The 11,678-nt window shown below is 58.6% G+C and overlaps 2 protein-coding genes across 2 annotated transcripts in view; both read left to right on the top strand.

Moving 5' to 3' along the window:
- The first annotated feature begins 2,920 nt into the window (after window positions 1–2,920).
- Window positions 2,921–10,142, top strand: OTUD5 (OTU deubiquitinase 5). Its single transcript, XM_027841231.1, has 8 exons — window positions 2,921–2,957; window positions 7,215–7,279; window positions 7,366–7,522; window positions 7,617–7,765; window positions 8,630–8,833; window positions 8,970–9,171; window positions 9,289–9,402; window positions 9,505–10,142. The coding sequence occupies exons 1-8, from the start codon at window positions 2,921–2,923 to the stop codon at window positions 9,624–9,626; spliced, it is 1,050 nt and encodes a 349-aa protein (XP_027697032.1). The 3' UTR covers window positions 9,627–10,142.
- Window positions 10,143–11,434: 1,292 nt separating this feature from the next.
- The window catches only part of PIM2 (Pim-2 proto-oncogene, serine/threonine kinase), a 3,175-nt gene continuing 2,931 nt past the window's right edge, over window positions 11,435–11,678 (top strand). The window contains exon 1 of the mRNA XM_027841145.1: window positions 11,435–11,605. Within this exon, the coding sequence (XP_027696946.1) occupies window positions 11,435–11,605 (171 nt within the window). The remainder of the gene's footprint in view (window positions 11,606–11,678) is intronic.

The following is an 11,678-nucleotide window of genomic DNA, read 5'->3' as shown; positions in this document are numbered from 1 at the left end:
GTGTTCCCCCTTGATCCCCAGGACCCCTTATCTTTGTCCCCTCTTTGGTTCCCTAGGCCCCCCCCCCTTGTAGCGTCCCGCCCCCCCCGCCCGCCGGGTCCCTTCCCCCCTTTCTTCCCCCCTCTCCGCCCCCCCCCCCCCCCCCCACTTTTTTTATTCCATCCTTGGTCTCCATGACTCCCTGCTTTTCTTGCCCAGTGTTTCTCCCTTGGTCCCTAGACCCCCCTGCCCCCCAGTTTTTAAATTTCTTAGCCCCCATCCTAGAGTCTCCTGGTTTTTCTTACTACGTCCTTGGTCCCCAGCCCCCCCCCCCCCATCCGTGGAGTCCCCTAGTGCCTCCCCTGCTTTTCTTATTCCATCTTTCATCCTTGCTTCTCCAGGGTGGGGGTGGGGGGCCCTGCTTCTGCTTTCTCTTGTAACTTTCCTCCCCAAAAGCCACTCTCTTTTCTTCCTCTCTGTTGGGGTCCTCTTCTTCCCAGGCCACAGCCTGCCTACCTGACGTCTCCTGGTTCTTCCCTCCTTCCCTTGTCTTCCCCTAAATGTGCTCTTCAGGCGGAGCTGGGGCAGGGAGGCCGGTGGGATCTCCAGCTGAGTCTCTGTAGTCGTTCTAGAATCGAGGGCCTTGACTTAAGTGCCTTGGAAGGTCCCTTGTAGCACCAAGTGCTCTCCCCTCGACTTCCATGAGTCTCACATCTCATTATGCTCTATCATCTTTATCTTTTCGAGCATTTTCGGGGCTCCAGGAAGCCATCAGTGTCCTCCTCAGGGCCCCTGAGGAAGGAGCTGGCTGGCAGGGCTCTCTTCATCTATCTCCACTGAGCTCCTCAGGAAAAGGAGGCAGCTTTTCCCCTAGGTCCTCGTCCAAGGACGAAGCACATGTCAGGGTTGCGTGGCTCTGTGGCCTGGGCCAGCCCCTTAAAATCCGGAGAAGAGGTTTCCTCCTCCACCTGCACGGTGCCTGGTCTCCAGTCTCAAGAATTCTTAGCTAGTGCTCCCGGAGGAACGGTCCTTAGGTTGGGAGCTGCTTTAAGTCCCTCCTGCCAATTACCCCGACTTACGGGAGCCTGGCTCCCAGGCCCACGGATGGCCAGAGTCAGGCGACATTGGCACGCTGGAGGTGGCCGCTGACTGGTGAGGCATGGGGGCACGCCTTTGGCAAGGCCCCTGCTTCTCTTGCTGGGCAGCCAGCCTAGACATCTTGGGAGAGACGTAGTGTATCTCCTTTCTGTTGGGGGCTGGCGGGGGGGGGGGGACCCTTGAGAGTGCCCCCATGATCTCCACTTGTCAGCTTTGGTTCCTGACCTCCTTCCTTTGGGGCGGAAGAAGGGAGCAGAGGGGTCAGGCCTTCATTTAGTTGTAGGTGGTCCAGTGCTGGAGTTGGGAGACTCTGAATTCGAATCCAGCATCAGATGATTCCTAGCTGTGTGATCCTGGGCAGGACTTGGCTTCTGTGCCAGAATTCTGAGGACCAGAGATATGTGCAGAGTGCTTAGTACAGTGCTTGGCACCTACATAGTTGGTGCTAAATAACTGTTTGCCCCTTCCCTACCTCTTCTGCCCTCTGGGGGCTCTTATTTCTCCTCTCAAGCAGGGGATAGATGGATGCTGGTCTCCGGTCCTTGGTTGGACCAGAGGCTGCTGCCTTGCCTTTGGGTGTGGGGCGGCAGAGGGGGACAACGATGGAGTGAGAAAGGCAGGAGAGGAAGGGAGCTCCCGGGACCCAGAGGAACCATTTGCCCTGTTGGGGCGGCCCAGAGCGCCACTCCCCAACTTGGATTCCATGTTCTGTTCTCCCTCCCCTGAGCAAGTTCCCATCACCCCCTAGCAAGGGCTTCTCACCATCATTACCTGCAAGGCCACTGTGGGTTAGGGAAAGAGTAGGAGTGGGACTCAAGCTCCTTGGAGCTGGCTGCCCTTGGTGTCCTACCCCCACTTCCAGGCCTGGCCCAGAGCCCAACTAGCGACTTCCTGGGGACGTTGGGTTTTTTCCTCGTGCCAGACACCAGGTGTCAGCAGTGTATGGGCAGCTGGGGGACGAGGGCAATGCCTCGCACCAGCCAGTGGATGTGTCCGTGCCCCTTACCCCCTCATCTAGCCAAAAGCACCCCCATCAGGGGAAGGGGGCCAGCTTGTCCGCTTGGACTGATGTGCCCGGGCCCGCATGGCACTCCTGTTTCATCAGCAGCAATGCAGGGCCAAGAAGCTTGTCTGTGGCCATACCATGCCACGTGCACGTGTGCACGCACCCTTAGATGCCTACAAGTGCTGGCCCGGCATCCCCACCCTACCTCTTAGTGACCTTGGGCAAGGGGAGGTTTCACTGGTTGGAGGCTCCCAGGAGTTGGAGGAGTTCCTGTGCTGTGGGGCTTTGTGGGGTAGCTCCCCAGTCTCCTCCCTTTGCCATCTTCTCTGTTCTGACTGATTGCAGTTGGGTAGCACAGGCTCAGGCTCAGGCTCAGGCTCAGGCTCAGGCTCAGGCTGTGCCCGTGGATTCTACCTGGGGCTGGAGTTAGAATCCTTTCTCTCTGCTAATGTCGCAGCCACATCTGCCTGCCTTAGTTCCCACTCTGCCAGGATTAGGGGAGTTCCCTTTGGGCCCAAGCTGAAGGACTCCTAGTCCCTGTGTCTCTCCTTCAGCTGCGGCAGAAGGAATTAAAAAAAAGATGACCATTGGGCAGCTTCCCTTAAAGCCCTGCAGGCCCTTCAACTGGCCTGACCGCTGGAGTGCTTCGGAGATGTCCCCTGTGCCCCGGGGTCTTTCCGACCTGGCGCCACGCGGAGGTTGGGCAGCCTCTGTGGGGCCAAGGAGGCCAGGCTGCTCCGGCTGGCCGGTCTCTAAGCTTTTGCTGTCTCTCATCTTCAGCAGGAACACTGGTTTGAGAAGGCCCTTCGGGACAAGAAAGGGTTCATTATCAAACAGATGAAGGACGACGGGGCCTGCTTGTTCCGGGCAGTGGGTGAGTTGCTGCTGCTGCTGTCCTGTGGGCTGGGGAGGCAGGAAGGGGGAGCCTCTCAGGAAAGGCCTCTGGTTCCCCCCACCTTCCCCTGCCCTTCCCCCTCCCCACCTCTCTGTACCCCTAGAAAGGTTAGAGTGATTGGGAGCTTGTCCTGCGGCCCTCCATGCCTCTGGGCAGTGGCGGCCTAAGAACCGCCACCCCGAGCTGCACGTGACTCTTTGGCTGCATGATGCTTTGTGTTTGCTAGCTGCCTGTCCGGTGAGGCTGGTACACATTTAGTCTGTCCCAGTAGCTGGTGGTGTTAGAATTCTGGACTTGGAGTTGGGAAGACCCGAGTTCAAATTCAGCCTCAGACAATTCCTGGGCAAGTCATTTAACCCCTGTGTGCCTTGGTTTCCTCCATGGCAAAAATAGGGAGAAAAGTCTTTCTCTCCCAGAGTTGTTGTGAGGATCAGAGGATCGCTGTTTAGAAAGCACTGAGCACAGTGCCTGGCCTCTATAGAAGGTGCCACAGAAATGCTTATTTTCTTTCCTGCCAGGTGTATGTGTTGGGGGGGGTCCCCTGAGGTGATGCTGGGCCTGAGGGGTTACCCTTCCCTTTCTCATGCCAATCAGTGGGTCTTTATTCAGTGAGAAGGAATTGTCTGCTGGCTGGAGGCAGTCCCCCTGACAGATGGTGGAGTGGGGCAGGCCAGCAGCCAGCCAGGCCTTTCTCTTGGGAAATGCAGCTATGCCTTCCACCCATCCGAGTTCTTTTAGGATCCCTAACTCTATAAAGCAGCTGCTGGAGCCATGGGGGCACATGGTGAGGCTTGCTTCCTTTCCTCAGCCTCCATTGGAGGAGGAGGGGAGGCTGTGGCCACGGGCCTCTGCTCTGGGAGGACTTTGCCCCAGGACTGCTTGGAGCAGAGCTAAGATTCCTGATGGGATGAAAGCGTGTGTGGGGGGCAGTTGGGAGGAGCATTATCTGGCTCTGGCTGGGAGATCCACATGGTCACTGCTGAAGGTTAGAATTTGGAGCTGCCTTCGAGCCTGACTAGGGGGAGCCAGCTTCCGTGGGGCCACAGGAAGCCATCCAGTCAGGACCACAGGCCCGTTTGGAGCTGCAGGCTTGTCTAGCCCAACCGCTGCCCTTTGCAAACAAGGGAGAGCAGGGTTCCAAATCTGACTCCCAATCCCATTATTCTTTCTGTGCTAACCTATGGCCCTGTCCTCCAGTCCCCCATGGCCCGGCATCAGAGTCCTCTCCTGGGTACTGTCAGGGTGTCTTACCTGCAACAGTTCCTTGGGAAAGTGAGTGAGTGTGCATCATTCTCCCCACCGTGTGGGCTCGGCAGAACCCTGACAGTCTGGCCTCATGCCCAGCCCTTTTCCCCTCCTAGGCCCCAGCTCAGCTCTAAATTCAATCCTTGGGGGTGGGGTGGGGGTACGTGGAGAGAATGGACCCTTCTCTGGGCCTCTTCCTCTCTGAGGGGGTTGGACTCCATGTGGTCTAAGGGCACTTTGTAACCCTTGAAGTGTGGGAGGAAATGGGATCCGGAATGTTCTGTGGCTTGTCTCTGCAGGGGGTGGGGGCGGGTCTGTCTGGAGAGGAAGGAACCTTCCCTCGGCTCCTTGGTTGCCTTCTTGCTGACAGGCATTCATTTATTTAAGTGTAGGCTGTGGACAGGGACAGCTAGGGGGCACCGCAGTGCCCTGAGCTCTGTGCCTGGAGTCAGGAAGACCTGAGTTCAAATCCAGCCTCAGACACTTCCTAGTTTACTAGCTGTGTGACCCTGGACTAGTCACCTTTGTCTCTGCCTCAGTTTCCTCAGCTATAAAATGGGGATAATAACAGCCTTTATCTTCCAGAGTTGTGAGGATCAAATGAGGTAATATTTCTAGATTGCTTTGCAAACTTTAAAGCGCTACGTAAATGGGAGCTTGTTACTATGAGGTGCTAGACTGGCAGGCCTGAGGCCTCACTTGGCCAAGGGAAGCCATCCCTGCCCAAAAAGAGCTTGGCTTCGAATGAGGGCAGCGCCACAGAGAGCTGAGTGTAGACAGGAATGAACACAAGGCAGCCTGGGCAGCGGCGGGGGTGGGGGTGGGGGTGGGGGAAACACCTGCAATGTAGCCCGGGATTGATTCTGGGAGGAGAGGGGAGGGGCAGAAAGGAGGCCACTTGGACTGGTAAGGGCTCTGAATGCCAGGGGACTTGGCGTTGGATTTTTGGTGGTCAGACTAGCACTTGAGGAAGGTCACCTTGGAGAGTGGGCAGGACTAGTGCAATAGTCCAGGTGTGAGGGCCTCCCCCAGGTGGGGAAATGACTCAGATAACACCGACATTTTTGAGTGGGTGAGATGGGTAGAAGGAAGGCAGAATTCTGTTTTGGGCGTGTTGGGGTGGGATGTCTATGGGAGTTCCAATAGGAGAGAGCCTAGAATCGATTCTACATGGGAGGCATTGGAGTTGAGATCTCATTGGCATGAAGTCATTGGTTGCTGATGAGATGACCGGGTTTGGGGCGGGGGAGAGAAGAGAGCCCAGACACACCTGCGCTGAATGAACGTGACCATCGTCAGGAAAACCCAGCAAGGAGAGATACTCGGGAGCAGGGAGTGGGCTGTGGCGTCCAAGGCTACGGAGACTGGGAGCGAGGCATTTGGGACGATGCCAAGGGTTTGTGGGATGAGAAAGAGCATGGAAGTGAGGCGGGGCTCCTCTCCCCACATTCCCTTAGCCGGCCAAGCTCTTGCCTTGTGGACATAAGTAGCTCCTACCAATGTGGGGGAGGTTGCTAGCCTGAGCCTGTGGGAGAGAGAGGAGGAGTGGTGTTCTCTGCTGAGGCCAAGAGCCTGGATTGGGCTTGCTAAGGAAACCAGCTTGGCAAGGGCCCTGGGCACCTCTTTGTCCCATTGGATCCCAACCTTCTCCTCCTGGTGGTGGAAAGAAACTCGGGCCGCCACCTATCATTTCCTCCAGAGTCCTGTCAGCATCAGCAGCCCTGGGAAGGAAGTGAGGGCAGGCAGCCCCATTTTGTAGCTGAAGAAACTGAGGGAAAGGAACAGCCAGGACTGGGACCCAGGGCCTTTTGCAATCATTTCCAGTGCGAGGCCTTTGGCTCTGAGTAAGGGGCGGGGTGTTGGGCAGGGCACGGGGCTGGAGGGCTGAGCCTGCCTCCCCTCTTGCTTGAGGAGACAGGAGGGCTGGGCACTGGAAGCCTTCCTGAGTGGCCCAGGGTTGTTTCCATAGAAATGAAGAAGCAGAGCTAGGGCCTGGGCCATTAGGAGAGTCGCAGTCCTGACCCTGAGCCCAGTTGGGGCTTCCCTTCCCTTCCCTTCCCTCCTCAGGCCTGAGAGACGAGAACAGATTTCGGTAGAAGCCTTAAGGTTTAGGGTAGGAGGGCTGGTCTAGGCCCCTTTGGAAGTAGCTTGGCATAAAGAGCGAGGTGCTGTTTCCGTCAAAATGTGTTCTTTGATTTGCTCCCCCACCTCAGCACAGCCTCAGAATGAGGGGAGCAGAGAAAGGGTCTCGCCCAGGCCCTCGGGGGGGGGGGGGGGGAGGGAGGTGGCAGACAGATCCCTCTTCGTTTGGACTAAGGGTTGTGGAGGAAGAGGGCTTGTCTCCTCTGCTCCAGACAAGGGGCAGTTCTGTTCCTTTCCTGCTGCTCCCCCAGTGGGGTGGGTGCCCAGGCTTCTGAGGACTTGCTGGAACATCTAAGCCTGTGGCAGGTTTACATTGGCAAAAGGCTTAGCACTCCCTCACTTACACGACACAAAAATAGTAGGGGGGGGTGGGAGCCGTTCTCCTTCCTCTGACCACCGTGTCAGGCTGCTGCATGTGGGGCCAGACCTCCTCCCTGAAAGCCCAGGTCCTTTCTCAGAAGTTGGGCACCTTCTAGGCTTGACCCTCTGACCTCTCCCCCAGCTAACTTTGACCCCTCAGAAGCCCGCCTTTTCCTAGGCTGGACTTGTTCAGGGGGCTGGCTTGCAGGATGTGGTGCTCGCTTGGTGGAGGCCTGAAACGCCTCTCTTCCCCCCACCCCCCTTTCCCATTTCACTGCCCCAGGACAGTGGCAGTTCTGAATGGACCTCGAAAGAAGGGAGGGCTGTGATCTCTCTTCCCCCAGCACAGCTAGTAACTGAACAGTAAAACCCTGGGGTTGGGTTGGATGGCAGGAACCTGCTCTGATTCTGGTGGGCCCCTCTTGGGGCCTGTTTCCTCACTCTGGCTTCGCCCTCCTGAACCTCTGACTTTGTGCCACTTTTCTGCAGCGGACCAGGTGTATGGTGACCAGGACATGCATGAGGTTGTCCGGAAACATTGCATGGATTATCTGGTGAGACTGGGGCCCGCTTGGGCTTGCCGGGGGCCTGCTGCTCCCCTCTTCGTCCGTTGCTGAGTCTGTGCTCCCTTCTCCCCCAGATGAAGAACGCCGACTACTTCTCCAATTACGTCACTGAAGATTTCACCACCTACATCAACCGGAAGAGGAAGAACAATTGTCATGGGAACCACATCGAGATGCAGGCCATGGCGGAGATGTACAACCGGCCCGTCGAGGTGTACCAGTACAGTACAGGTAGGGCCAGTGAGGGCCGCGGGGGGGCAGGGGGAGCCGGCCTGGGCCCTGCCCCACCCCGTCCGTCACAGCACAAGTATCCCCGTCCCCCCAGAGCCCATCAACACGTTTCATGGCATTCAGCAGAATGAGGACGAGCCCATCCGGGTCAGCTATCATCGCAACGTCCACTACAACTCAGTGGTGAACCCCAACAAGGCCACCATTGGTGTGGGGCTGGGGCTCCCCTCCTTCAAGCCAGGGGTGAGTGAGCAGCTCTCGAGCTGAACCCGGCTGCTCTTCTGTCTACTGTCTGCCCTCCTCTCCCTTCCTATTCAGGCCTGTCTTTTTACATGGGAGCATGCGTACACGAGACACACACGTGCACTCACCCACGTATACACATGTACACGCACATACACACACTCAGAACCGAAAGGGACTCTGGAAGCCGTCTTTTCTCTCTGTGTATCCACGGCAGTGGTCTTTGGCCTCTCCCCTGTACCTCCCTCAATTCATTCCATGTTTTGTTGAGTGGGGGAGTTGTTCCTATGGCCTCCCTCCTCTCGGCCCTGTCGACCTTTGGGAGGAGGTAGATCCCTGGGGGATGAGTTGGGGAGGGGGGGCGAGGAGAGAACCCTTAAAATGTCTTATTTTCCCAGTCTGGCTCAGAGTCTTGACCACCACAAGGGAAGGAGGCAGTATGTGGGCAGAGAGAGCTGGGACCCAGTCCCTGGCCCGTTTTCAAGGGGGTCTCGTTGAGTTGCTACTTTCTGCTGCCTGTCTCCCCTCCTGTCTTCCTTTGTAGCCTGGGACCACCCTAGTTAGCAGCAGCCTAAGCTGAGGCCCTACCTGAAAGGGTTGGGGGGGAGGTGGCCCTTAATGGCCAAGGGCCTTGGCGCTTTTGGGGTTGCCCCTCCCTTTGGGATGTCATGGCACCACTGTTCTTCCCAGGCCCCGCACGTGTGCCCCCCCCCCCCCCCCCCGCCACGCTGAGTCTTCTGCCCAGAGGCTCCTCCTCCCCTCCCCCCCCCCCTCCCTCTCTCCCCCCCCTCCCTCAGGGGTGGGTGGCCTTATTTCTGCCCTGGCCTTGGCTTTTAAAGGCCACTTCCTTCTGTCTCCCCCTAGTTTGCTGACCAGTCTCTGATGAAGAGTGCCATTAAAACATCAGAGGAGTCGTGGATTGAGCAGCAGATGCTGGAGGATAAGAAGCGGGCCACAGATTGGGAAGCCACCAATGAGGCCATTGAGGAACAGGTAGCCAGAGAGTCTTACCTGCAGTGGCTTCGGGACCAGGAGAAGCAAGCCCGGCAGGTCAGGGGCCAAGCACAGGTAGGTGGTCTTGCCCACTGAGGCCAGGGCCAGGGGAGCGGAGGCTTTGGGTCCGGGGTCACACAGGCCCTGGAAGGGTGTCGGGCTTCTCCAGGTGAGATTTAATCCTGTGGGCATCCACTGCCCTTTCTCCCAGCCCCGGAAAGCCAGCGCCACTTGCAGCTCTGCCACAGCAGCGGCCTCTAGTGGTCTGGAGGAGTGGAGTGGCAGGTCCCCCAGACAGCGGAGCACCGCCCCCTCCCCTGAGCAGCAGGACCTTCACTCAGAGCTGGGCCCCAAGCCACCCTCGCCAGGTCATGCCCTCACTCTCGCCAAACCCCCCTCACCCTGCACACCAGGTCAGTGTTTGTTGGTGACCTGGCGGGGTCTTTGGCGGGGAGGGGAGGAAGGGAGGGGGGGCGGCCGGCGGCTCTCTGTCTTTCTAGGTGAGGCCTCCTGACACCCATCCATCTTAGGTCCAAGCAGCCAGTTGGTGACGGGAGGAGACCGAGCCACCTCCCCCCTTGTGTCCCTGTACCCTGCTCTGGAATGCCGGGCCCTCATCCAGCAGATGTCACCTAGCGCCTTTGGTAAGGAAGGCCCTTCAGGGCCCAGCATCTCCTCACCCCCATCAGGCTGCTGGCTCCCCTCCCGCCAGGCCTCATTTCCACTCTTCTCCCCTTCCCCGCTAGGTCTGAACGACTGGGACGATGATGAAATCCTGGCTTCCGTCCTTGCCGTCTCCCAACAGGAATATTTGGACAGTATGAAGAAAAACACAGTACACAGAGACCCCCCACCAGACAAGAGTTGATAACCAGGGACTGGAGCCCCCTGCCCGCCTTCTCCCCTTCCTTCTGCCTTCCACTGCTCTTCCCTCCCCTGGCCTGGCCAGTCCTTGGGGGATTCTCACACTCTGGTCCAGCCTTGACCACCCCTTGGATCACATGCCTTCCTCTACCCGCCCCCTCTACCCCCGCCCCCAGCTCCCTCAAATAATGCCCACCTTCTTCCTTGAGCTCCTCTGCACCTAAACTACAACATGGATTCAGTGGCGGAATGAATTGTGGCCAGGCCCTGAGAAACAGAGGGCCACAGTGGCCCCTTAGACACCATTGTCCTCACAGCCTTTTGGATACGCCTGTCAATGGAGGGAAATTGTGCTCACCATCTCTGCTGCCCCCTCTTGAGGGGGTGATGGTGGGGTGGGGGAATCCATAGAACCCCCCCCCCCCCCAGCCTGGAAGACGTCTGACTCGTCAGTGTTTGGGTGTCTTTACCCGTTCTCCCTTTATTAAAATGTAATTTTATCTTCTAAAAAAAAAATGCAGATCCTGACCCAGCTGTGTCCTGGGGACTGGGGACCTGGGCTGGGCTGGGACCGGTAGCTCCCCTCTGCTCTTCTCTGTCTCTCTGTCTCTCTGTCTTGTCTCTGTCACTGTCTGTGTCTCTGTCTTGTTTCTGTCTTGTCTCTCTCTGTCTCTGTCCTGTCTCTGTCTTGTCTCTCTCTGTCTCTGTCCCTCTGTCTTGTCTCTGTCTCTATCTCTCTCTTGTCTGTGTCTTCGCTGTCTCGTCTCTGTCTTGTCTGTCTCTCTGTCTCTGTCTTGTCTCTGTCTCTCCGTCTTGTCTCTGTCTGTCTTGCGTCTGTCTCTGTCTTGTCTCTCTGTCTCTGTCTCTCTGTCTGTCCTCTTTTAAGGAGTGGGAGGAAGGAGTGGTAGGGCAGGAAGCAGGTGCCTTGAGACTGGGCACCCCTCCCCCCACCCCAACCCTCAGATTTTGGACAACGAAACTGACCTGTGTCCAAAGTGACTACCCTGGGTGCCCCCCCTCCCCATTTCCCTCACTGTCTTAGAACCTGGGGATAGAATTGTCTAGCTGCTTCCCTAGACTTGAGAGAGGAGAGAAGGGCGTTTGTATCCCCCACCCCGAGCTGGCAAGACGGGGCACAGCACCTCTCCTCCCCCCACCTTGGCAGAATAACCCCACTGGCCCACGGGCGCTGGGCTGAACTGTGCTGGGGGCCCCCCCTCCGCGCTCGGTCTTCGTTTCTGGGGGGGGGGGGGGGGGACGACAGGCTCAGCTTCTCAGGAGCCTAGCTCTCCGCAGACCCTGGGTCGGGCTGAGGTTGCCAGGAGATTCGACTTCCTCCGCCTCTTGCCCTCCCCCCGAAGAGTCTCGCTTCCTGGGGGACTGGTGGGGGAAGGGGACAGCGGAGGCCATGGAGGCTGGGCTACCTAGCGTTTGAGGGTGGGGGCCAGGCCGATTCCAGAGGGATCGCCTGTCGGCCTCTCCGAGTTTGGGATCCCCAGACCCGCCACAAAACCTGTTCTCTGGCTTAATTAAACCTCTCCAGTCACGATTCCGGAAAAAATCCCTCCTTGGCCCCCTCCCCTCATTTGTATTCAGGCCCCGACTAGGAATGAGAGGAGGCCCGGGGCGGGGCTGGCATGTAAATGCCTGGTTGCCGATTGGCCCGGCGCGGGAGGGCGGGGCGTTCGGGGCTGACCTCTCGGCTGGCTCGGCCGCCCGGTGGCCAGTAGAGTGCGAGCCTCCGTCCCGGGCGGAGCCGGGCAACTCGCTTCAGCGGTCAGGCCCCCCCCCCCCCCCCAGGCCAGCCGGGCCATGCTGACCAAGGGCCCCGAGGCGCTGCCTCAGCTCCCGTCCCCGGAGCCCCCGGGCCGGCCAGGCAAGGGCCAGGAGGCCCTGGAGGCTACCTACCGCCTGGGGCCCCTGCTGGGCAAGGGCGGTTTCGGCTCCGTCTTCTCTGCGCACCGCCTGGCCGACCGCCTGCAGGTGACTGCACCCCACCTGCCGCCTTCCCTGGGGTACCCGCTCGGATTCCCCCCAGCCCAGCCCGCCCCTCCCC

Source organism: Vombatus ursinus, unplaced genomic scaffold, assembly GCF_900497805.2.
Source record: "Vombatus ursinus unplaced genomic scaffold, bare-nosed wombat genome assembly UNPS02014853.1, whole genome shotgun sequence".
NCBI lineage: Eukaryota > Metazoa > Chordata > Mammalia > Diprotodontia > Vombatidae > Vombatus > Vombatus ursinus.
The sequence above is the reverse complement of the archived record's forward strand: the minus strand, read 5'-3'. Positions and strand labels throughout refer to the sequence as shown.

Coding starts and splice junctions, on each gene's coding strand:
- OTUD5 (XM_027841231.1), top strand. CDS start 2,921: ATGAAGGACGACGGGGCCTGCTTGTTCCGGGCAGTGG. Junction 9,172..9,288: donor CCCCTCACCCTGCACACCAG/GTCAGTGTTTGT, acceptor CATCCATCTTAG/GTCCAAGCAGCCAGTTGGTG. Junction 9,403..9,504: donor GATGTCACCTAGCGCCTTTG/GTAAGGAAGGCC, acceptor CTTCCCCGCTAG/GTCTGAACGACTGGGACGAT.